The sequence below is a fragment of the Malus domestica genome, chromosome 08 (genome assembly GCF_042453785.1).
Source record: "Malus domestica chromosome 08, GDT2T_hap1".
In the NCBI taxonomy this organism is placed as follows: domain Eukaryota; kingdom Viridiplantae; phylum Streptophyta; class Magnoliopsida; order Rosales; family Rosaceae; genus Malus; species Malus domestica.
Window position 1 is genome coordinate 23,089,094 of NC_091668.1, and position 25,854 is coordinate 23,114,947.

Sequence of the window (25,854 nt, forward strand, 5' to 3'; positions counted from 1 at the left end):
TTCCTTTTTACCCGAAGAGTAATGACAGATCTCTACTCTCACCGTCTCACTCCCTGCCTTCCCATACACGGCCACAAATCCAATTCGAGATTATTATTGGTTTTTTAAATTATTGCGTTTGCCACTTAATATTATTATTTGATTTAATAATTTTTTTATTCGTTTTGATTCTAATTAAAAATAAATTTTAACTACATTATTGTTAGTTCATTATGAAATTTAACTCACTATCTCACCTCTTAATTTAAATAATACTGATTGTTCAAAAAAAAAATTGTAGTGAGCTCTCTATTACTGTATTCAAATAATAGTTTATTAAAATTCGCTTCTTATAAATGAAAAGTCTAAATATTAATTTAGTGTGATTAAGTTATCGTATGTTATTTTGCAATTCTTTGAAATGAAGTAACATCTACCAATACGTCAGTTTAGCATGTCAAAATGATTAAGACAATACCAAATGAAGTAACATCTACCAATATAGTATATACTGAAAAAGGAGGATTGGTTTTTTTTCGATATATACTTGTATTTTTGCTGGATTAAGGAAAACAAATAAAGGGGTTTGATTCGTCGTTGGAGCGTGGAAACAAATGGTGAAAGCGTGAGGTGAGCAGGTTTGAGATAATAAAGAGACGCGCTTGCGATTATTAGCGTTCGGTCACTTTTCTTTTCCTACCGCCTGCCCAAACCCCTCAAGTCGTGAATGAGAAGCCATCTCGCTCTCTCTCTCTACACAGTACCCTGCATTTGTATTTACTGTCTCGCTGTCTCAACACCTTCCTACATTCAATATACCCCACCCCCACCCCCACGACCCCGCACTTTTTCAATTTTTAATCCAAATATTTGAACCTCCTCCTCAACTCTATATAAACAGCCTGCCCGCCCCTCTTACTCCACACCTATATCTCAACCCCTCCCTCCCAGCTCTTATCTGAAAAACCTCTCCAAAATCTAATATTTTTTTAGAAGAAAAAAAAAAAAAAAGGAAAAGGAAGAATGGGTTTGAATTCTAGTCAGTGGCTTATGAAGCTGTTTGTTGTGGCCACCTTGTTCCAAGTTTCATTCGGTTCCAGCAGGTTGTTCCAAGTCTCGTTGGCAACAAGGAAGCTGAGCGAGCTTGTCCAAGACCAAACCCAGCTCCTCAAATACCACAACGGCCCTCTCCTCTCCGGTAAAATTGCCATCAACCTCATCTGGTACGGTAACTTTAAGCCCTCCCAGAAAGCCATTGTTTCCGATTTCGTCTCCTCCTTGTCCTCCTCCTCCCCTTCCAAAACCCCCCAACCCTCCGTCGCCGCCTGGTGGAAGACCACCGAGAAATACTACCACCTCACCTCCAACAAAAAGTCCTCCAACTCCCTCTCCCTCTCTCTGGGGAGACAGATTCTCGACCAAGGCTACTCCCTCGGCAAATCCCTCACCTCCAAACAGATTGTCGCATTGGCCGCAAAGGGTGACCAAAAGAACGCCATCAACGTTGTCCTGACATCCGCCGACGTGGCTGTCGATGGCTTCTGTATGAACCGGTGCGGTACCCACGGGTCTGCATCCGGCTCTTCCAAAACAGGACACATCAAGGGCGGCAAGAACTATAAGTTCGCTTTCATTTGGGTTGGAAACTCGGAGACCCAATGCCCGGGGCAGTGCGCGTGGCCATTCCACCAGCCCATTTATGGACCCCAAAGCCCACCCCTTGTGGCCCCCAACAACGACGTGGGCCTCGACGGCATGGTCATTAACCTGGCTAGCCTTCTGGCCGGGACAGCCACCAACCCATTCGGAAATGGATACTTCCAGGGCCCGGCCGAGGCACCCCTAGAAGCCTCCTCGGCCTGCCCTGGGGTCTACGGGAAGGGAGCTTATCCTGGTTATGCCGGGGACTTGCTGCAGGACCGCACCACCGGTGCCAGCTACAATGCCAATGGTGCTAATGGAAGGAAGTACTTGCTTCCTGCACTATATAATCCTGCAACTTCATCTTGTTTTACTTTGGTTTGAAACATGAGAGGGACTAATGTATAAGCCTAATTAGGTGTTAGATATATTCATTGATTTGTTCAAATTTTCTTTTGGTTATGCGGATTGTAATGATATAAAAATAGCAAATTGCTTCGATTTGCATAAGAAATTATTGTGCCTTTAGTTCTAGCTGATTTTTACGCACTTATTTTAATATTTTACCTATCTAAATTACGAAGAATTGTGTGTTTGTCTTCTACCCATCTAAATTAATCTAATTAGATTGATGGTTTGTGGCAGAGAAAAAAGTTGGAGTAATGGTAGGTGAGCTTTTGAAAAGCTGAAAACCTGGAACGAGCTTACTAGTTGTGTCTGATTAAGTGTGTAGAGCTAGAATGTCCTTCACCATCTTTTGCCATACCACTTTTCATGCCAACGGTTTCGTTTTACATGTTGATAAAACATGAATGCTAAAATGAAAAATCTTTACAAGGTTTCTTTTTTTCTTTTTTTGTGTTAACTAACTAGCACATGGGATAAAATAATGCACGAGTTCCACATTTTATGGGTAGTTTGATAATTTGTTATTTATTTTCTTCACTTCATTCAATTCAACGACTAAAAATTGAAAAGAGAGGTTTACTTTGGTTAAATTTCTGTTAAATGAATTAGGGTTTACTTTGTCTCAAAAATTAATAAATGTCATAAAATGATCACCACCACGCCATCAGACCATTAGCTTCAAACCCAACGCAGGACCATTAACTTCACCCTACAACTCAAGCTGCCAACAACGAGAAAAAAGTCATGCAAGTTGCTGAAATGATATAGACTATCATGATGCGGCCACTACCATCTTTACTGCCCATAAAGAAGAATTAAAAGCTTTACGAACTGTTAATCGGCGAATGATGAATCATATGAATAGAAACAAGCTCCTTGAAATCTTATCTAAATTCTTAACCCTTTGAGATTGCTCTCTTGAGGTAATTTCAATTTGGATACATTTTCGATTCAATTTAATACCTGTTTGATAATTGGGTTCTATATGTTATATAACCTATGTTTAAAATTTAGATTTTGAGACAACTAATATTAATGTTGACCATGATATACCCGGTTGGGGTTGGGATGAGATTTCGATGGTCGTAGGTTGAGCTTGGAGGTGGCGGGCTTGATATTTCCCGATCTACATTTTTGTTTTCCACTTTATTTGTGAATTTGTTTAGTTATATATTTTTAATATATTCATGTCTTTTTTGAAGTTATTTTATCATTGTTATAGTGTCCAAGTAAGCTAAAATTAGGATCCATTGTTGCCACATGTATTATGTAATGGAAAATTAATTGGAGCTTAACTGTTGTTACATTTTCATTAAGTTGAGTATTTATTTGGAATGTTTAAAATGATTGAGGTCAATTTAGAATGACACAAGAAAGTTGGGAGGTTTTAGGTGCTTAATCGTTAATTAAACAAGCCAAGGACTGATCTAATCCAAAGCCAAATTAGGAGTTAGATATATTCATTGATTTGTTCTACTTTGATTTGAAACATCAGAGGGACAAATGTATGATTTGTTCAATTTTCTTTTGGTTGTGAGGATAATAATGATATAATAAGGATTGTGCTATCGACATTTTTTTTAACCTTCCACATATTTTTTGGTAATTTTAATCATTTAATTCTCTTTAATTCATTCAATTCAACGTCAAAACTAAAGAGATGTGTGTAAAATATAAATAAAATGTCTGAATAGCACCACTAGATTAAATGCAAATTGTTCCCATTTGCATCAGAAAATGTTGTGCCTGCTTGAGCTTTTGCCATTTTCTAAGAGCAATTCCACCGGAGGGCTTTTTGCCCAGCACCCAGCCAAATAAATAGGCCAGCACACAGGGAATCCCATCCAGCCGACCCAATTGCCCAGCACCCAGCCCAAGCCGGTCTCTAGCCCAGTCCAAAATTGACTGAGGCGTGGCCCGGTCCATCTAGCCGACAGGTGGGGTCCGCGGCGCAGGCCCACTCAGTTCTCAAAGGAGAGGCGACGTGTCACGCTATATGCCATTGGATTTCCAACGGCTAGTTTTTCTAGACCGTTGGATTTCTAATGGTAAAAAATTTTAAATTTGACTTTTAAACTGGACCGTCTGATCACAGATCAACGGTCCACGTTAATTAACTAAATTAATATTTATTAAAAAATACAAAAAAATTATTAAAAAATACATAAAATTAAAAAAAAAAATTATTTTTTTATTTATAAATACCTAACCCTCATCTTCCACCTTACACCACATTTCAATATTTTCTACACTTTCTACCAAAGCTTTCATATACTTTTTGTGTGAAAAAAAATACCAAAAAGCTTGTGGTTGAAGAATAAAGTGTATTTGATGAGTTTATGTAATTTCATTTTAGTGTGTTTTTTTTATAGTTTATTTGATGAGTTTATGTAATTTTATTTTAGTGTGTTTTTTTTAAGTTTATTTGAAATTTTATCTGAAATTGGTTAAAAATTCTTATTCGAAATAAACTTAAAAAAAAAAACACACCAAATAAATGCGCTGGGTGCCAGCGCATTTTTTTAGGGGTGGAGATGCCTTGGCCTATTACTGTTCACTCCAGTCTATTACTGTTCACTTGAGTGGATAAATGCGCTGGGTGCTGGCACAAAGTCCTTAGGGGTGGACTTGCTCAGCAAGCTGATTTTTACATTTTTTTTTTTATACACTGGTTTTTGATAATTTTTTCATCATTAAATTAAATAAAAATAACGAACCGTATTAGGAGTTTGATGGTTTCTGGCAAAAGAAAAAAGTTAGATTAGGGCTGGTTTGGTATTGCTGTGCTTTGAAAAAAAGCTGCTGTGAGAATAAGCGGCTGTGCTGTGAGAATAAGCGGCTGTGAAATAAATCAGCAGAGTGTTTGGTAAACTTTTTTGTAAAAGTGCTTTTGGAAAAAAAAGCAGTCTGATAGTGGATCTTTTCATTAAAAGAGCACTGTAGTTCTATGTGCTTTGAAAAAAAGCCAGTTTTCCAAAGCTACAAATTGCAGCTTCAGCTTTTTCCTTTGATTTCAGCTTTTTCCTTTGATTTCAGCTTATTCTCACAGCAGCTTCCAAAATAAGCCCTTTTTTTTAAGTTTACCAAACACCAAAAACACTCCCAGCTTTTTTTCATAGGAGCTTTTTTTAAAATCACCTCAACCCCAAACTGGGGCTAAGGTAGGTGAGCTTTTGAAAAGCTGAAAACCCTCGAGCGAGCATTACCGTTCATAGAAAAGATAAATAAAACAAAGAATCGAGCTTTACCAGCTGTGTCTAATAATTTATAGCTAAGGCAATTGTGTTCCACGGTCTTTGTGGCTTACCACTTGTTCACATCTAGAGATTTTTCTATGCGAAAAACACATGGCCCATTTTACTAATTGTAATAATACAACTGGTTGAAAATTTTCAAAAATATCTTCTAACTAATTGTATTCTGACACTTAGTATATCAGACATATTTCTGGCACCGTAAAAAATTCTCGTTCATATCAACTATACATGTTGATAAAGCATGATTTTGCAAACGTTTTTTTTTTCTTCTGAACAAACGATATTATCTATACTAAGGAAAGTGGTTGGTTTAGTCTCACAATAGACTAACAGCAATGTGATTCAAATTCGCTTTTGGTTTGAATTGAACCTAAGACCTCTCACTTACAAATAGATAGGAATATTACTAAACTGTAATACTAAGTAGTTGATTATAGAAACGTTAAATTATTGCAATTGGAATTTTTGTGTGTATTAATACATGGAATAAAATAAGAAAAATGTTAAGGAAACTCTCTCAAAAGTGCAACTCTCCATAGACTATATTTCACCTCACAGTTCAACATCAATTCTCATGCTAACATTATAAAACATTATGCCAAAATATGAGGCGGCATAGAGTCCATGAAGAGTTTCACTTTTAAGATATTTTTTGAGTGTCTCCTTAGAATATCTCCAAAGAAGATGTCAAAATGTACCAAATCAGCAATAACAATAAGAAAAGACAGCTATAATGTTTTCCAACCGAAAAGCCAAATCTGATGTAGCACGATATGAAATGACATCTTTCCCTTTTGCTGCCAAAGTTGACAGCACTTAAATTTTTTTAATATTTGACATATTGGGTGGAGGCAAAACTTTAAAACATGTCAAAGTGTCACATGAGCTGTCAAAATTAAATTTTATGTTTATATTTGGCATCTCCTTTAGAGATGGTCTTTGCATTTGTCATAAATAAAGTGAGTTTTGCGTACGAGAAAAACTAAGAGGAGTGAGACTCTCCATGGACTCCCTCGCATTTAACAGTTTAACATTAATTATCGTGCTAACATTATAAATATTGTGCCAAAAACATGAGGTGTTAGAGAGTATGGAAAATCTCACCTTTAAGAGAGTTCCCATAGCATTTTTCTTTGTAGTATGACTCTAATTTAGTACTCGAACAGTTACGAAGTAAAAAAACTTGCTAATGGATTTAGACAATCTCCAAAGGAGATGTCAAAAATGCCACATATGCATATAACAGTAACAAATGACGTATCATATACTCCAACCGAGATGCCAAAGATGACATGGAAAAGAAGGCTAAGCTGATATGGACAAAGAGATGTCAAATTTGAAGCTGCTTTCAAATTTGATTTTTACTATTTCCAAAGACATCTCACTTGCCTTACCTTAAATGGTAGCATATTTAAGTATTATTTTATTATTTTTAAATCAACAACAACCCAACTTTTATTATTTTTGTTTGAAAAAACATAAATAAAACTATAAATTTTGACATATAGGAGGGAAGGACAATATATCAAATTACTAAGTTAGCTATTAAATTAAAATTTGATATTTTAAATTTAACGTTTCTTTTAAAAATGCTCTTAGTCTCCTTGTCTAAAAATATTTACATACATTATTAGTCGGCACATATAAAACATGGGATCTCTGCACAAGAACAAAAGTTGTTAAAGCAGATTTTCTTTCTCTTTATAGATTGGGGATAAAGATCCTATGCTAGATACACTCATTTTATTTGGCTGGATGGAAACTGGAAAGTGTATGCCATATTATTGCACTTCACCTACTTTATTATGCCATTCTTGAAAAACTTTGAAGTGTGTTAAGACTCTCCATTTCATAAAATGATTAAAAGAGTACGGTATCAAACATTGAAATTCATAGGCAATGAGTGTTAATTGTGGGTTAAGTTTAGGGACGGGCAAATACCCATTAGTTATGGGTAACAGTAGTTACCCGCCCATTTAAATTAACGGAAAACTAATGAAAATGACTTGAAAATTTTGAATTTTAATGATAAGTACAAAATAAATGGTAAAGTGAATAGTAGCATGTTTGACTTTTTAGTGTAAAAATATAGTTTTTCATTAAAATGAACAGTACCCTGAGTTTTTCATTAAAACTCTCTTAAATTAAATGGTTACGGTTATGGGTAACTGTTTAGATAAATAAACGGTTATGAGTATAACTGTTTACCTGCGAAATTTAAATGAACGGTTATGGGTATTAACCGCGATTATAAACGGGTAACCGTTTACCTATTTATTTTATATATGTAAAACTAACACAAATCATGTTCTCGATCCAATAATACTTAGCACCCAATAAATTAGCAAGGAATTCATCGGTCATTCTCTCAATAACACTGCTACAGGAATGATGATTCTCATCATCAAGGAATTCGCCAAATTAATTTAAATTCCTTGCGGGTAACCGTGAAATTGATAGAAATGTATTCTAAACAATTTTTGTAACCCAATAATACTTAGCAAATATTATATTTACCTTTATTGGTAACAGTTAAAAATATCGTCCGTATACTATTATTTCAATTATTAGAATGGTATAAGGATTTAAAAAATTAAAATACGAAAATGTATAATGAATGTACCAATAACAGTGTTTAATTGTAAAAAAAAAAAGAAAATTATGACAATTTTTTTTTTAATTTTCAAATTGTTAAAAAACATGTAGACGAGTAAAAAAGGAGTAATGGTAAAAAAAAAAAAAAAAAAGATAAACGGGTTAAAAAGGGTAAATGGGTAAACGGGTATTAAACGGTTACGGTTAAATATGTATGATTAACCGTTTATAAACGGTTATGGGTATGTGTATAACCGTTTAGGCAATTAACCAAGGGTAAACGGTTATGCGGGTATAAACATAAACGGTTATGGGTAAATAACCGCGGTTACCTGCTCGCCATAACCATTGTACATCCCTAATTAAGTCTATATCACAATCAAGAATAAAGAGAGGTACATCATTTTACTCAAAAGTCTGAAAAAATGCTCATTGAAAATATGAATGCAAACCGAAATAATTTACTGTCTTTAATATATAACCCTCATAACCAAAAATAAATTGAATCAATGAATTTATGTAACACCTACATAGGCTGCGTATACATTAATTAGTACTAATTAATCTAGCCACTAAACCAAAGTGGAACAAGATGAAGTTGCAGGATTATATAGTGCAGGAAGCAAGTACTTCCTTCCATTAGCACCATTGGCATTGTAGCTGGCGCCCGTGGTTGGGTCCTGCAGCAGGTCCCCGGCATAACCAGGATAAGCTCCTTTCCCGTAAATCCCAGGGCAGGCCGAGGAAGCTTCTAATGGTGCCTCGGCCAGACCCTGGAAGTATCCATTTCCGAATGGGTTGGTGGCTGTCCCGGCCATAAGGCTAGCCAGATTGATGACCATGCCGTCGAGGCCCACGTCGTTGTTGGGGGCTACAAGGGGTGGGCTCTGGGGCCCATAGATGGGCTGGTGGAATGGCCACGCGCACTGCCCCGGGCATTGGGTTTCCGAGTTTCCAACCCAAATGTAAGCGAACTTGGAGTTCTTGCTGCCCTTGGTGTGTCCGGTTTTGAAAGAGCCACGTCGGCAGATGTCAGGACAACATTGATGGCGTTTTTCTGGTCGCCCTTTGCGGCCAATGCGACAATCTGTTTGGTGGTGAGGGATTTGCCGAGGGAGTAGCTTTGGTCGAGAATCTGTCTCCCCAGAGAGAGGGAGAGGGAGTTGGAGGACTTTTTGTTGGAGGTGAGGTGGTAGTATTTCTCGGTGGTCTGCCACCAGGCGGCGACGGAGGGTTGCGGGGTTTTGGAAGGGGAGGAGGAGGACAAAGAGGAGATGAAATCGGAAACAATGGCTTTCTGGGAGGGCTTGAAGTTACCGTACCAGATGAGGTTGATGGTAATTTTGCCGGAGAGGAGAGGGCCGTTGTGGTATTTGAGGAGCTGGGTTTGATCTTGGACAAGCTCGCTCAGCTTCCTCGTTGCCAATGAGACTTGGAACAACCTGCTGGAACCAAATGACACTTGGAACAAGGTGGTCACAACAAACAGCTTCATAAGCCACTGACTAGAATTCAAACCCATTTTCTTCTGAAAAAAAGATTTAGAATTGGGAGGTTTTTTATGTTAAAAGTTGGGAGGGATTGAGATGTTGGGGTGGGGAATGAGAGGGGTGGGGAGGGTGTTTATATAGATGTGAGGACTGAGAGGAGGAGGTTGATAAGAAAGTTGAGATTAGGTGGGGGAGGGAGTGGTGGTGCGGAGGCTTTAAGACGGCATCTAGATTTACGAGATGACAGTGTTGAGCCAGCTAAAGTGAATTAGGACAAATAAGACAGCCAATGGGGATGAGAATTGAGTGCGACAAAAGAGAGAGCTTACTGTCAACTGTCATGTTTTCTTTTTCAACTCTTTTAATATGATAGATTAGATTTAAATGGTCCAATAGGAAGCTGTCATGTTGAAAATAGGGACAAGATTGTCTGCCCTCCTTGTTCCCGTGCCCTCCCATGCCCTCCTGTTTTGTGTGGTCACGGTTAAGCCACGTCAACATTTTATATTATTATTTTTATAGAGATAATAAGACAAAAATGAATAGTAATATAAAATGTTGACGTGGCTTAACCGTGACCACACAAACAGAAGGGCACGGGAGGGCACGGGAACAAGGAGGGCAGACAATCCTTGTCCTGAAAATAGGATGAATGTATAATCATTTTTACGTATGTCTACAAAAGGAGGCTTTTAATTTTTTTTTTTCAAATTCGGAACTAGTTGTAAAGCTCATACCATATCGTACTTCAGCAATTTGAATTGTTTATTTTTTAAGTTTGATCTCATAGATCTTTGCAAAATATTAGCCAATAAAAAATATTTAAGATATTTAATTGAGTTTAAAGAAATTGACTAACATTTTGTTTCATAAAAAATAAAGAAATTTCATTGTGATAGTTAAATAGACAAATAGTTTTCAAGAAAATTGATCTTTGCAAAGATGAGCTACGAATCGTGGCTTACAAACTAAACAATTTAAATCGTTGAAGTTCGACGTCGAGTGGACCATGCAACTAATCCCTATTTTTACCCAAAAATGAGAACCCCTTGGTAAAGGGCCTGTGTCAACAAATGTTGAGCAAACATATGTACATTTGCTTATAAGTCTTGTCGAGTTATATCGACGCATGATGTCGAGATATATTAAATAGACATTTCATCAGACATCGTATATATCTTGTGATGTAAATTTTCCATCCCATCGAGATGTTCTTGCATTCACTTGATGGAAATTATTGTAGGAAGAATATTCATCTCTGTACAAAAAAGAAAAATCTTATTTCATACAAAATGTATCCATAATATTCCTAAATTCATATTTCCTCCCTAAACATTACCAATATAATATTCCTTTATTCGGTTTCTTTGTCCCTCCATTTTTTTAATTTTAAAAGGTGGGGACTTAACATCGTTTTGGATCTATATTTGACCAGCTTGAATAGCTGTTGCGACTTTTTGCATTTAGTTGCAGGACCAAAAACATCCAATAATTTAGTCACACCCTCCGCCACATAAAGTCCACCAGAACTTTGAAATAAGGGTATACACATAAAAAGCAAACAGAACTGACGCGTTTTTGTCCTCCCCAACCGTGGAAGGATTTTTCAGTGTGACTGGCACACGAGGTGGTAAATCATGTGTCATTATACAAATAATAGGATATATGTGTTAAAAAGTTAATAACTTCAAAAATAAAATTTATCATCACTTACTTAAAAACACATAATGTACCATCTATATTCCAGTCATAATTAAAAATTTCTCTCCACCCTTGACAGTGAGAGTAGTGAGCCCAAAACTTTGTCTCTTCGTCTACATTATTGTGCTGTCTTTTTATTTGTCCTCGATTCCTTAGCTGGCTCAACACTGTCCTTAATCATAAGTATCCAGATCCTTTCCTTCCACAAAACCAAAATTTTAAAATACGCAACGCGTTGTCCTGCTGGCCTCTCACTCTGCCCCCTTTTACTTTCTTTCTTTAAGTTTCCAGTCAATATCTTCACCTCCTTCCATGCACTTTCTTTCCTCCCAACTTTTCAGCCGTATATATTAACTTCCCCCTCCTTACTCCATTTCCATCCCACTCCACAAGATCTTCAGCTCCATTAAGATCCAAAACACCAAATTTGATCACCTTTTTTTAGAAGAAAAAAAAAAAAAAAAACCATGGCAGCTTTTGCAATTTTGAAACTAGCCCTTGTTATTTCTTTGTTTCATTTCAGCTCAGCAGCTAGGAACCTTGCTGAAACTTCCAACCAAAACCAAATGCAATTCCAGTACCACAACGGCCCTCTTCTCATCGGAACATTCTCCGTCAACTTGATCTGGTACGGCCGCTTTACCCCTTCCCAGCGTGCAATCGTTTCCGATTTTATCTCCTCTCTATCCAAACCCACCTCCGACCAACCATCCGTCGCCACATGGTGGAAGTCCATAGAGAAATACTACCACCTCTCGAAAAAACCCTCTTCATCTCTCTCCCTCTCTCTAGGAACCCAAATTCTTGATGAAAATTACTCTCTGGGAAAATCTCTCACCTCCCGCCAGATCCAACAGCTGGCCTCAAAGGGCACCCAAAACTACGGGATCAATGTCGTTTTGACATCGTCTGATGTTCTTGTTGATGGGTTTTGCATGAACCAGTGCGGGACCCACGGCTCATCCAACAGCGGTAGTCAAATCAGAGGATCAAAAACCAAGTTTACTTACATTTGGGTTGGAAACTCAGAGACCCAATGCCCAGGGCAATGCGCGTGGCCGTTCCACCAGCCCATCTATGGACCCCAGAGCCCACCTCTCGTGGCCCCCAACAACGACGTGGGCCTGGATGGCATTGTGATCAACCTCGCTAGTCTTTTGGCAGGGACCGTGACCAACCCCTTCGGAAATGGCTACTTCCAGGGTCCGAAGGAGGCTCCTTTGGAAGCTGCTTCCGCTTGCCCCGGGGTCTACGGCAAGGGGTCCTACCCTGGTTACGCTGGGGACCTACTAGTGGACCCCACAACCGGAGCTAGCTACAATGCTCATGGATCTAATGGGAAGAAGTACTTGCTTCCTGCTTTGTACGACCCTTCGACTTCAACTTGTTCTACTTTGGTTTAGAGGAAATATGAATTAATATTAGGGTATATGTACAATACTAAAGGGAGTATAAACATTAGGGAGCTGTATTTTGGTATTTAAATATTTTTTTATTCTTTTGTATCACATTAAAAAATAATAAAACTACATTATTTTGTTATTCTTTTAATCCTTATCTGCATGGTATTATTTTGTCATGTTTAGTTATCTTGGGGTATGTCACAAGGTCTACCACAAAAATCAATTCTAATGGTACACGTGGCAAAATACATATAGAATTAATCTACAACTCAAAAGAGGTGGACAGTAACTTCTTCATGAAAATAAAATACAAATTACAGTATGATATTATGTACACAAATATTTCATTAAAACCATAAAATGATAGTTTCTCTGCGCATGCCAAAATTTGATTTGTTTAAAAGGGTTACGAGTTATACAAAGGCAAGTATTTTCCAAAATTACCAAACTTAGACATAATTCCCACTTTTACTACCGAATTTATTAGTTCAAAAAAAAAAAAAACAATTTTTGAACAAACTATACATTATATAGTTTGAGTTTTATGTTAAAATTCAAAGTAAATGAAAGGTGTAGATTGACTTTAATACATAATTTCTGCAATTAAATTAGTAACATTATTGTTATCATGTCACATAATATTAATTACTAGCCATATATATGATAATGCGTAATATAACTGTAACATACAATAATTTTCGCACGGTTGAGAAGCTAGAAATAATGTATACATCAACATGTTCCTCTTATACAATGTATGCATGTCCCTTCTCCTCTCTTCTTTTGTTTGTCAAAATTATTGTTTATGTCCTTGCAAACCATTATTCCTTTGAGCACAGTCGACACGGTCCAAGGAGCTAGCCGACCATACAAACCCAATTCCATAAATCTGATGACTTCCACATGCCGCATATTTGGCGGTGAACTAGCCGACCATCCACTTATCGACAGACACTCCTCTCTAAGACAAGGGATCTTTATTTTTATTTTTCAGAAAATATGGAATAGGAGTGGAACACACTCTACATCACACTTCAACGATCCGAACCGTCTATTTTGTAAGTTTCGATTCATAGATTATCCTGCAAAAATTCAATTCAATCCAAAATTATTTACATATTATATTTCTGTTATCACAATGATGTTTCATTGGTTCTTATAAAACAAATTGTTCATCAATTTTTTTGAACTCTATTAGATGTCTCAAATATTTTCCATTTGGCTTAAGATTTTGTAAGGATGATCAAAGAATGGTTTGAATCATTGAAATTTGATGTGGTGTGAGCCCCACAACTATTCTCCATTAAAAAAAAAAGGGTTTTTAGCCAAATTGATCCCTGAGATTTGCATAACTCTTTACTTTGGTCTATGAGATTTGAAATAGATAGAATTGGTCCCTGAGTTTGTCCACAATCAATCATTTTGGTCATTCCGTGAAAAATCTCCATAAAATAAGAATAAAATAACAAAAATATCTTCAATTTTGGTCAAATGATTTTGGCCTATTGCTTATTAAATTGAGGGTAGTTTTGTCATTTTGATCCTTATTTAACATAATTTTTCACCTACTGACCAAAATGATTGCTAGTGAACAATTTTAGGGACCACTTCTATTAATTTCAAATATTAGGGACCAAAATGAAGAGTTATCCAAATCTTATAGACAATTTTGGCTAAAAAGAGAGTTCATTCCCTTAAAGGTCTCTTATCTACATATACACCCTTGGGCAGCACACATGTGCACAACTCATTGTTAGAGAAAATGTAGAAATATAGAGAATAATCCGAAAGATGACTTTGAGGTACAACTTGAATCGTTTCCTTAAAGTGTTATTTGCCTCCACTTGAATGAGTTTGCTAAAGGGTTCTTGGCAAATAATTTCCAGGATACAACAAAGTATGAAATATTCGATTAGCAAAACTGAATTATATTCCACTAGAAATAAATAGAAATAAATTGTATGAATGTGATGGAGAGAGAAGAGAGAGCAAGGAAATTGTGTATACAACAAATATTTGAATAATTCCTTTTCTACTAATATCACCAATATACATAGAGAGAATTGCACCTTTTAGACATATCTTTTGGTTTTGGGTGTGTCATCTCACCATGAGATACAACTGAACATTGCAACAATGTTTCTAATGGATATGTCTGATACAAAAGGCGTAAAGGAATGCATATGTACGGGATGCATTATGTCTTTTCGCCAATAGATAAAAGGTGCACTGTTTCATTTCAAAAGGTGTCATTATTGGGTTGAATCCCATCCGGTCAAACAGCCACATATATATATATATATATATATATATATATGTTACATTATATTATATTCTTAAAATATTCAACAATCCTTCCCTATTTTAAGAACATATATAGAAAATAATATTACAACAATTCTCTCTTTATAATTATCACAAGCATACTGATATAATCATGCATACAATAAAGGTGTCTTTCGAATTAAACCTTTAATTAGTGTAAGCAATTCAAAGTTATAACGAATGCGAGGGTGACCTAAGTTTATACCAACTATTCTTATGTTAAAACCAGAATTACTACACACATGACTATGTCTTATTTCCTTAAAGAAATTTCTGAACTAATTAAGCACTATTATGACCTTGTGCTTCATCCTGGTTTCACAAATATTTACAAGAGAAAACCCAACTCTTGGTAGAAGCGGCACCATTTCTTATGTTCATATAGGTGAGGTTCATTCCCATGTCCCTGCTACTATAGACATAATTACAAATAACCTCATTAAGAGATAAAACTCGTCCTCCTAAACGTAGCAGTCTTGCATTGATCATCCTGGAATGAGCTATATATTAATTTTCAGTGCTTTCACAATCACTTATCAATAACTTGTTATTACCTATTAAACTTTTAAACTAGTGATGTTCTAGATAAAGTCGGGTTACCATTATTGGTGGCTAATTTTCAATAAAGGGTTTTAGCCCCATTCCACTGGATGTACTACCTACCAAAGCTCTTTAAAGTGCTTTCGTTAACGGATCCACCAAGTTATTACTTGATTTAACATAAATAATATTAATAACTCCATCAGTTATTAATTGCTTGACATATTCATGTCTCAAGCTAACATGTCTAGACTTTCAATTGTATACCTTATTATATACTCTAGACAAAGTAACTTCACTATCACAGTATAAAGAAATGGATGGCATTGGTTATGGTTACAACTCTATTTCCAATAGCAAATTTCTAATCCATTCCGCTTCTTTACCTGCTGTTGCTAAAGCTATAAATTCAGATTCCATAGTTGAATGTGCTATACATGTTTGCTTCTTCGAAGCCTAAGAAATTGCTCCTCCGGCAATTGTAAAAATCCACCTTGATGTAGACTTATTATCATTAGCACTTGTTATCCAACTTGCATCTGAATATCCTTCAAGTACTGCTAGAAATTCAGAGTAAGTTAAACTCAGGTTAATAGTTTTTTTAAGATAACCAAAAATTCTATTTATTGCTTTCCAACAAGCAGTACCTGGATTACTAGTGTATCTAGAAAGTTTGTTTACTGCAAATGCGATATCTGGCCTGGTACAATGCATGGCATACATTAAACTTCCAATTACACTAACATACTCAAGCTGTGCAACAGACCTACCAGAATTATTAAACAAAGTTTCACTAGGGTCATAAGGGGTATTTGTTTCTTTTATTTGTAGATGCTTAAACTTAAGAAGCAATTTTTCTATATAATGTGACTAACATAAAGCGTAACCCCTATTATGCTTCTTTGCCTTAATTCCCAAGATAGTATCCATTTCATTCAAGTCCTTTATTGGTACCATATTATATTGGGCCTCCGTATTTAGACCTTGTATAAATACTCGGGGGACTCAAATGTAATTATGTAATAAATGAATGGGCAAATATGTAATAAGTGATGAGCTCTTATGCTATAAAAAGACTCCTCACTCTCCTCATTAGGGGAGGTCAAATTTAGGCCATGGGAAGAGAGAAAATAGGCTAGAGAGCACACTGCCTCTAGCCTCCTATATATATTCACCATTCATAGTGAAACAATATCAACATCAGTGTGGACGTAGCCTAAACATTGGGGAGAACCATAATACATCTTCTGTTTTCTACTTTCTTGCAGATTCATGATCGGATTTACGCTGTTCCAAGACCTTTCGGTTTTGTGCATCAACATTTGGCGCCGTCTGTGGGAATCGACACAAAAAACTATGTCGGTTTTCTTTCTTTTTTTCACCTTCGCCGTGAATTTGAAGAAACCAAACACCTGCACAGTCACTGCAAAACGGCATCGATGGAAACACAGAGCTATCTCTCTCTTTCCTCGCTTTCAACATACAATTACAGAGAGCACAGAGCGATAAACGCACGTACGTAGATACAGAAGAGTGGTCGTACGTAGAGGATAATGGCCCTCCGCCGTACTGGATTGAGGATTGAGGTCGCACGCAAAGGATAATGGCCCTCCGCCGTCCGGGGCTTCTCTTCCCCCACTTTTTCTTCCATGTGTTATTTATTCTGGGTGTAGCATATGCTGCTCAGACCTCCGTGGTCATTCCATATTTGCTGGTATATCAGATACACCAAATAATCTCTCCGTATATGAAATGGGAAATTGTGTGTTTAAAGAGCTTCGAGAGGCAGAAGAGATGGTGAAAGTCGTGACATACAGTGGGGGAATAATAGAGCTCTTTGCCCCCATCACAACTAACTCTATAACCAATGAGTTCCCAGGCCATGCCATCTTCCACAGCCCTGACCTCTTCGCGCAACTTCCTCTCCACAACGAAGAGCTTCATCCTAAAGAGCTTTACTATCTCCTACCTCTCAACCCCTACAAAACCCCAAAAAATCATGATATTAATGCAAACCCTAACGACATTGTTTGTACACCGTATCGCATGTCATGTGACAATCAAGGCAAGAGGCCGGCAGATCCTGAAGTTTTTCCGAGGTACAACAGTAGTGGGGTTTGGAAGGTGAAGCTGGTGATAAGTCCAGAGCAGCTCTCTGACATTTTGTCGCAGGAAGCTCGCACTGAGGCTTTGATTAAAAGCATGAGGATAGTGGCCAAGTGTGGCACCGGAAGGAACTCATCGGTGGCAAGTTCCGATCAGTGGAGTCTGTCTAGTAGGTGGAATGAGCTATCATCGTGAAAGTTGAAGTTTGGATGGTCATGTAGAGAGGCGAAGAAATGTCGTTGCAAACTTTGAAGAACAACAAAGTATGGAAGGAGCTATCATCGAATGAGTTTGCTAAAGGGTTCTTAGCAAATCACTTCCAGGATCCAACAAAGTATGGACTATTCGATTAGCAAAACCGAATTATATTCCATTAGAAATAACTAGAAATAAATTGTATGAATGTGATGGAGAGAGAAGAGAGAGCAAGGAAATTGTGTATACAACAAATTTCTGAATAATTATTTTTCTACTAATATCACCAATATATATAGAGAGAATTGCACATTTTAGACATATCTTTTGGTTTTGGGTGTGTCCTCTCACCATGAGATACAACTGAACATTGCAACAATGTTTCTAATGGATATGTCTGATACAAGAGACGTAAAGGAATGCATATGTACGGGATGCATTATGTCTTTTCGCCAATAGATAAAAGGTGTACTGTTTCATTTCAAAAGGTGTGATTATTGGGTTGAATCCCATCCTGTCAAACAGCCGCATATATATATATATATATATATATATATATATATATATATATTACATTATATTATATTCTTAAAATATTCAACACTCATGCACCCACCAGTCTCCAATCAGCGAAAATGACTTACATTGCATGAGTACACTGTTATATTGATGTTTTGTGTTGATGAGATAAAAGGTATGTATAAATATTTGTACATATATCCTTATTTTATTAGCAAAAAAAATCTCGATATACCCATGTTATTTAAGTTCTTCTTCGAATACACATGTGCATAATTAACTAAGGGGATACACACGTGCATAATTAACTAAGGGGTGTGCTATCCACACATTCTTTTTTACTTCTCACACACCCCTTGCTAATTTCTGTCCGTTGATCTTCTTCAATTCATTCGATCCGATGGCCGAAAACAAAAAAGATGTGGGACAAGTAAAAAGGAGTGTGTGGATATCACACCCCATTAACTAATTCAACTGACCTAGTTTAGTGCCTGACGAAGCTCAGGTTGTCGCAATTTAGCCCCGACCACTCACCTCTCACAACTCAACACTATCGCTGGGTGTGTAGAACTTTCCATCATTCCGACCTATGAAATAGCTGTTCATATAAACACTGTATATGTAGCCCATTTTAGTTCCGAAGGCTGCTCACCTCTACGCTACCATTAGTTTAACAGCTTATTAGTCATCTTTTATACGACAAAGTGTTGCTATATAAGAAAAAAAAATGAAATTCAAACTCGGACTATACTAAGATTGATAAATATTGCCACATAAAGTGGGGAATATATTAACATTTGATAAATCTGGTTTATGTATCATTCACCAACCTGCTCAAGCAAAGACAAAGCTAGAAATCAGTTTAAAGGGGCGACTTGTTTATTTTGACAAATGATAATCTACACTAAATTTATTTAAACTACGGGGTGAGGGGCTAGGAAGGGTGGACCTAGATGCAGTGAGTTAAGACAAATGACCTATTCATCAAAATAACCCACCACTTACAATAAATGGATGACTTCGAATAATGAGATACGATTAAAGAATCAACAAACTAATACACATATAAAATCAATTTTATTTATTTATTTCTCCATTTATTTTTTCATTTTAAAAGGTGGGGTTTCAGATCTATATTTGACCAGATGCACCCGTTAATAGAAGTGAACTTTTTCATTTAGTCACACCCTCGACCACATAAAGTCCACCATACCTTTGAAATAAGGGTATACACAAAAACAAGCAAACAAAAACGGACAGGTATTTTCCTCCTCCTCCTTGACAGTGAGAGCAGTGAGCTCTAAACTATGTCCTCTTCATCTACATTATTGTGCTATCTTTTTATTTGTCCTTAATTTAATAGCTGGCTCAGCGATGTCCTTGATCAAAAGTCCTCAGACCCTGTCCTTCCGCAAACCCAAAATTTTAAAATACGCATCGCATTGTCCTACTGGCCTCTCGCACTCTCCCTTTTACCTTCTTTCTTTAAGTTTTAAGTCAATACCCTTCACCTCATTCCATGCACTTTCTTCCTCCCCAACTTTTTAGCCCTATATATTCACTCTCACCTCCTCACTTCATTTCCATCCCACTCCATAAGATCTTCAGCTCCATTAAGATCCCAAGCACCAAATTTGATCACCCTTTTTTAGAAAAAAATCCATGGCAGCGTTTGCAATTTTGAAACTAGTCTTTGATATTTCTCTGTTTCATTTCAGCTCAGCAGCTAGGAACCTTGCTGAAACTTCTGACCAAAACCAAATGCAATTCCACTACCACAACGACCATCTCCTTACCGGAAAATTCTCAACTTGATCTGGTACGGCCGCTTCACCCCCTCCCAGCGTGCAGTCGTTTCTGATTTTCTCATCTCCCTATTTAAACCCACCTCTGACCAACCGTCCGTCGGTACATGGTGGAAGTCCATAGAGAAATACTACCACCTCTCGAAAAAGCCCACTTCATCTCTCGCCCTGTCTCTGGGAACCCAAGTTCTTGATGAGAATTACTCTATAGGAAAATCCCTCACTTCCCGCCAGATCCAACAGCTGGCCTCAAAGGGCGCCCAAAACTACGGGATCAATGTCGTTTTGACATCGTCTGATGTCCTTGTCTATGGGTTTTGCATGAACTCGTGCGGAACCCATGAATCATCCAACGACGGTAGTCAAATCAGAGGATCAAAAACCAACAAGTTTGCTTACATTTGGGTCGGAAACTTAGAGACCCAATGCCCAGGGCAATGCGTATGGCCGTTCCACCAGCCCATTTATGGACCCCAGAGCCCACCCCTCGTGGCCCCCAACATCGACGTGGGCCTGGATGACATGGTGATCAACCTGGCTAGTCTTTTGGCGGGGATCGTGACCAACCCTTTCGGAAACGGCTACTTCCAGGGTTCGAAGGACGCTCCTTTGGAAGCTTCTTCTGCTTGCCCTGGGGTCTACGGTAAAGGGTCCTACCCTGGTTACGCAGAAGACCTACTAATGGACCCCACAATCGGAGTTAGCTATAATGCTCATGGATATAACGGGAAGAAGTACTTGCTTCCTGCTTTGTATGACCCCTCAAGTTCAACTTGTTCTACTTTGGTTTAGAGGAAATATGAATTAATATTAGAGTATATGTACAATACTAGAGGGAGTATAAACATTAGGGAGCTGTATTTTGGTATTTAAATATTTTTTTATTCTTTTGTATCACATTGGAAAATAATAAAACTACATTATTTTGTTCTTCTTTTAATCCTTGTCACGGTATTATTTTGTTATGTTATCTTATGCGGGGTATGTCACACAAATCAATCCTAATGGTACACATGGCAAAATACATATAGAATTAATCTACACCCTCAAGAGAGGTGGACAATAATTTCTTCATGAGAATAAACTGCAGATTACCGTATGATATTATGTACGAAAATATTTGATTAAAACCATAAAAGGATAGTTTCTCTACGCATGCCAAATTTTGATTTGATTACAAGGGTTAGGAGTTATGCGGAGGCAAGTATTGTCCAAAATTGCCAAACTTAGACATAATTTCCACTTTTACTACCAAATTTATTAGTTCAAAGAAAAACAATTTTTGAACAAACAATGCATTACGTTGGGAGGTTTTTAAGGGAAGGGATCCCCATTTAAAAGAAAAGTGGGGATTAGTTTGCCCACACCACATCGAACTTCAACGATCCGAACCGTCTATTTTTCAAGTTGCAAATTTTCAATCATCCTTGCAAAATATTAGCCAAATCGGAAATAATCGAGATATCTAATTAAGTTCAAAGAAATTGACCAACACTTTGTTCTATAAGAAACAATAAAATTTCATTGTGATAATTAAATAGGCAAATGGTTTTGGATTGAATTGAATTTTTGCAAGGATAATATATGAATCGAGACTTATAAAATAGACGGTTTGGATCATTGAAGTTTGATGTAGAGTGGGTTCCACAACTAATCTCTATTTTTATGAAAAAAAATGGAGATCTCTTTCCTTAAAGGGCCTGTATTATATTATATCTATACGACCTTGGGCATGACCAGAGAAAACGAACCAATTATATAGTTTGAGTTTTATGTTAAAATTCAAAGTAAATGAGGGGTATAGATTGATTTTAGGGTAATGCTAGGAAGACCAAAATTTTATACCAAATTGCAAACTAGATGACGTGTCATCGATAGGAAATAAGCACATTAATTAATGTTTAAATAATAATCCAATCAATAACAACCACATCATTTAATTTAAAAAATTGATCTCCCTTAACTTTAATACATAATTTGCGCAACTAGATTAGTAACATCATAGTTATCATATCATATAATATTAATTACTGGCACATATCATAACGTGTAATAAAACCGCCACATACTATCATTTTCGCACCGTTGAGAAACTACAAATAATATATACATCAACATGTTCCTCTTCTACAATGTGTTCATGTCCTTTATCCTCTCTTTTATTCTTCGTCAAAATTATTCAATGACAGTGTGCTGGTAGGTTTATGTCCTTGCAACCATTATTCCTTTGAGCACACTCAACGCTGTCCAAGGAGCCAGCACCATACAAACTTGAAGCATTTGCACTCCAATTCCATAAATCTGATGACCTCCACATGCCGCATATTTGGCAGTGAGCTAGCCGACCATCCACTTACCGACAGACACTCCCCAAAACCAAAGGGCCCAGAGCCATACATACACACACACACACATGCCTCGGACAACACATATATGCACAATTCATGCACCCTCCAGTCTCCCATCAATGAAAATGATTTACATTGCACGAGTACACTGTTATATTGATGTTTTGTACTGATGAAATAAAAATATATATAAATTTTTGTCCATATGTCTAGATTTTATTGGCACGAAAAAATCACGTGGGGATATATATATATCAATGTTGTTTAAGTTCTTCTTCGAATCCACACGTGAATAATTATAATACAACCGAACATCTTTAGCACCGACCCACCTCTCACCACTCAACACTATCGCCGGGTGTGTAGAACTTTCCGTCTTTCCGACCCATGATATAGCTGTTTATATAAACACTGTATAAGTACCCCATTTTAGTTCCCAAGGTTCTTCACCTCTACGCTACTATTAGTTTAACAGCTTAATTAGTTATCTTTTATACGAAGTGTTGCTACATAAGAAATATTTGAAATTATAATTTCAAAATTTACTTTCTGATTTATCACTTATTAGTAGACTAGTGAAATTCAGACTTGAATTTACTAAGGTTGATAAATATTGCCACATAAAGTGGTGAATATATTAACATCTGATGAATCTGGTTTACCTTGCACCAACTTGCTCAAGCAAAGACAACAACAACAACAAAGTCTTTTCCCACTAAGTGGGGTCGGATTCCTCTTCGACGCGGAGCCAAAAATCATTTTAAAGGGGCAACTTGTTTATTTGACAAACGATAGAATCTATTTTAAATTTATCTAAACTATGGGGTGGGGGGAGGGTGATCACTGACGCAGTAGGTTGAAGACGAATGACCTATTCACCATAGCAACCCACCACATACGATAAAGGGAGGACTTCAGATAATGGGATAAGGTTAAAATTATCAACAAACTAATAAAAATATAAAACAATGTCCATAAGGTGTTTTCATACGTTGTAAGCACAAATAAGAAACTTCTAAGTAGTATAACTACAACTTGTTCATTGTATGTGTAGACTATATTAAGGAAGTCCATCTAGCCTTTCTTAAGACATAAAATGTTGAGAAAATCTCACTTTTACTCAATTTTTTGAAGTTTGATCCGATCTATTGACCGACTGCAAGTTTTAGTCTTGGATTGGCTCATCGCTTCAGTAGCAGGTTTTGAGTATATTGAAGCTCTAAATACCATTATATACCTTAAGTAATCATATTTGACAATAAATGAGTTTAAAATTGAAGAAATTTCAATAGAAATGAGATTTTCTCAACGCATCAACATCAACACAAAAGAGCATAAATACTAAGCCATAGTTTAGCACCAATTGACCTTATAATAAAGTTGGGTAGCTTTACTGAAACAAACAGATTACCAAGTTGTAAATTAAAGATGGATAATCAGGAAGGAAGCCCTAATTGTGTGATTAAAAATTAGCATGCGAAGGAATCTTAGATCACCACTATACCCACCACCACCACCATCTATGTTCCACTCCAGCCAAACCACAGGAAAACTAAAACCTTATTAAACACCTAATCTATTGGTATTTGTTATTTAACTAATTAATTTGTTGATAATCACAAGTGGGATGTGCATAATATAAAGTATTATATAAAGTATTATTGCATGCTAGGTTATCTAGTGCAGTAGGGTACAAATTAAACAGACGTTACAAGTCTTTGAACTTTATCAAATGGTGAGGATACACATGAAGAGGAAGATGCAGGGAAGAAATGTTGTCTCTCTCAAAAGTCAAAGCCAAAACCTTATGATCTGTATATGCCATCGAAAACTGAAACCCTAGGTGCTGCAGTGCTTCCTTTTAATTCATCCCAATCCCAAAGTCAAAACCCAAAACCCACGCGGCTGCATTTAAAAACACGCCCGTCACTCACTCACTCAACCCACCTGGCCCTGACTGTCCCCCATACCACACGTACGTCCCCACCTTCCTCTGTATAAATACCCCCCATCTCTTTCAGGCATTCACAGACACCTTACATTCATCACTCACCAATACAACTGCTCAAACCCTCCTCGTCAATGGCTTTTACTTCCCATTTGGCCATCTGGGTCACATTTTTTCTTACCATTTCTTCCTTCCTCAGCCCCTGTACAGCCACCATGCGCAAGCTCTCAGCTTTAGTGCAGCAACAGCCGCTTGTGCTCAATTACCACAATGGTCCACTCCTTAAGGGGAACCTCACCGTCAATATCGTATGGTACGGCAAGTTCTCCCCCAGCCAACGGTCCATACTAGTCGACTTTGTTCAGTCTCTGAGCTCCGGACAGCGCACCCCGCAGCCCTCCGTCTCGTCGTGGTGGCAGACTACTGGAGGATACAAAGGAGGCCCCTCTACCCCCATCGTAGGGAATCAAATCCTGGACGAAACTTACTCTCTCGGAAAAGCACTCACAGATCAGAAGCTCGTAGCTCTGGCAGCCAAAGCATCAAAAGGCCAAAACGCAGCGATTAACGTCGTTTTGACCGGTGCCGATGTGACAGTTGACGGGTTCTGTAGCAGCCGCTGCGGCTCCCACGGATCGGGCATTGAGGGGAGAAAGACGGGCAAGCTGGCTTACGCTTGGGTGGGTAACCCGGCGAGCCAGGCTCCGGGTCAGTGCGCATGGCCATTTCACCAGCCAATTTACGGGCCGCAGACGCCTCCGTTAGTTCCTCCAAACGGCGATGTGGGGATCGACGGAATGGTTATCAGTTTGGCTACGGTTTTGGCGGGAGCCGTGACAAACCCGTTTGACAACGGATATTTTCAGGGATCGAAAGACGCGCCCTTGGAGGCGGTGAGCGCGTGCACTGGTATATTTGGGAAAGGGGCTTACCCGGGTTATCCTGGAGACGTTATTCTGGACAAAACGACGGGAGTTAGCTACAATGCGTTTGGGGTACGTGGACGCAAATATTTGCTCCCGGCGATGTGGGACCCACAGACCTCCGCGTGCAAAACACTCGTTTGAGACGTGTGCGTGTCGCTAGAACACTTTGATGAAGTTGTGATAGTTACACTAAAAGGTTATTTGTTGAAAAAAAATAAATCATGTAAATTTGTACAGTATGCACATTTCGGAGGTTGTTTGGTATATATCAAATAATTTATTGTAACTCGGAAAAATTGGAGTAAAATTAAGAAATACTCGAAACTATATATGTTAGAATCGCTAGGCACTTGTAAGTACTTGTCTAAAAAGCGTTACGCATTGGTAAGTTCGGTTCCATAAATTAGTAACAAGTGTTTTCTTTTAACCCATCACCATTCCAAAAGCATTTTCGAACACAAGTTGGGATCAACAGTCTAAAATAACCAAACAAAAATGAAGTTTTAATCCAAAATACGAACCCATCTAATCTAGACCAACCACCTTTGTTGTAGGAGTGATTTCGGACCGGACAAGTCTCGGGCCTCAACATCAATGACCTATAATCGACTCCAAAATTGCTTGGCCTTCAAGTCACTTAACAAGAAGCAAATGAAGATGACTATCCA

At 37.5% G+C, this 25,854-nt stretch overlaps 4 protein-coding genes and 2 pseudogenes across 4 annotated transcripts; 5 read left to right on the forward strand and 1 right to left on the reverse strand.

Annotated features, from left to right (window-relative positions):
• Window positions 1–682: 682 nt before the first annotated feature.
• On the forward strand, window positions 683–2,134 carry LOC103448808 (protein PHOSPHATE-INDUCED 1-like). Its single transcript, XM_017335951.3, has one exon. The coding sequence runs from the start codon at window positions 1,003–1,005 to the stop codon at window positions 2,002–2,004; it is 1,002 nt and encodes a 333-aa protein (XP_017191440.2). The 5' UTR covers window positions 683–1,002; the 3' UTR covers window positions 2,005–2,134.
• Window positions 2,135–8,321: 6,187 nt separating this feature from the next.
• Window positions 8,322–9,686, reverse strand: LOC103448624 (protein PHOSPHATE-INDUCED 1-like; annotated as a pseudogene).
• Window positions 9,687–11,285: 1,599 nt separating this feature from the next.
• On the forward strand, window positions 11,286–12,613 carry LOC114826587 (protein PHOSPHATE-INDUCED 1-like). Its single transcript, XM_029107165.2, has one exon. It carries the CDS (start codon window positions 11,539–11,541, stop codon window positions 12,472–12,474), a length of 936 nt encoding a protein of 311 aa, XP_028962998.1. The 5' UTR covers window positions 11,286–11,538; the 3' UTR covers window positions 12,475–12,613.
• A 4,478-nt stretch (window positions 12,614–17,091) lies between these two features.
• On the forward strand, window positions 17,092–17,640 carry LOC114826297 (uncharacterized). Its single transcript, XM_029106389.2, has one exon. It carries the CDS (start codon window positions 17,092–17,094, stop codon window positions 17,638–17,640), a length of 549 nt encoding a protein of 182 aa, XP_028962222.2.
• A 2,093-nt stretch (window positions 17,641–19,733) lies between these two features.
• LOC103413278 (protein PHOSPHATE-INDUCED 1-like) lies at window positions 19,734–20,897 on the forward strand (annotated as a pseudogene).
• Window positions 20,898–24,116: 3,219 nt separating this feature from the next.
• On the forward strand, window positions 24,117–25,510 carry LOC103413276 (protein EXORDIUM-like 2). Its single transcript, XM_008351750.4, has one exon. The coding sequence runs from the start codon at window positions 24,395–24,397 to the stop codon at window positions 25,325–25,327; it is 933 nt and encodes a 310-aa protein (XP_008349972.1). The 5' UTR covers window positions 24,117–24,394; the 3' UTR covers window positions 25,328–25,510.
• The last annotated feature ends 344 nt before the right edge of the window (window positions 25,511–25,854 follow it).

Bases quoted from the DNA above. Each gene is read 5' to 3' on its own strand.
- LOC103413276 (XM_008351750.4), top strand. From the start codon at position 24,395: ATGGCTTTTACTTCCCATTTGGCCATCTGGGTCACATTTTTTCTTACC.
- LOC114826297 (XM_029106389.2), top strand. From the start codon at position 17,092: ATGGGAAATTGTGTGTTTAAAGAGCTTCGAGAGGCAGAAGAGATGGTG.
- LOC103448808 (XM_017335951.3), top strand. From the start codon at position 1,003: ATGGGTTTGAATTCTAGTCAGTGGCTTATGAAGCTGTTTGTTGTGGCC.
- LOC114826587 (XM_029107165.2), top strand. From the start codon at position 11,539: ATGGCAGCTTTTGCAATTTTGAAACTAGCCCTTGTTATTTCTTTGTTT.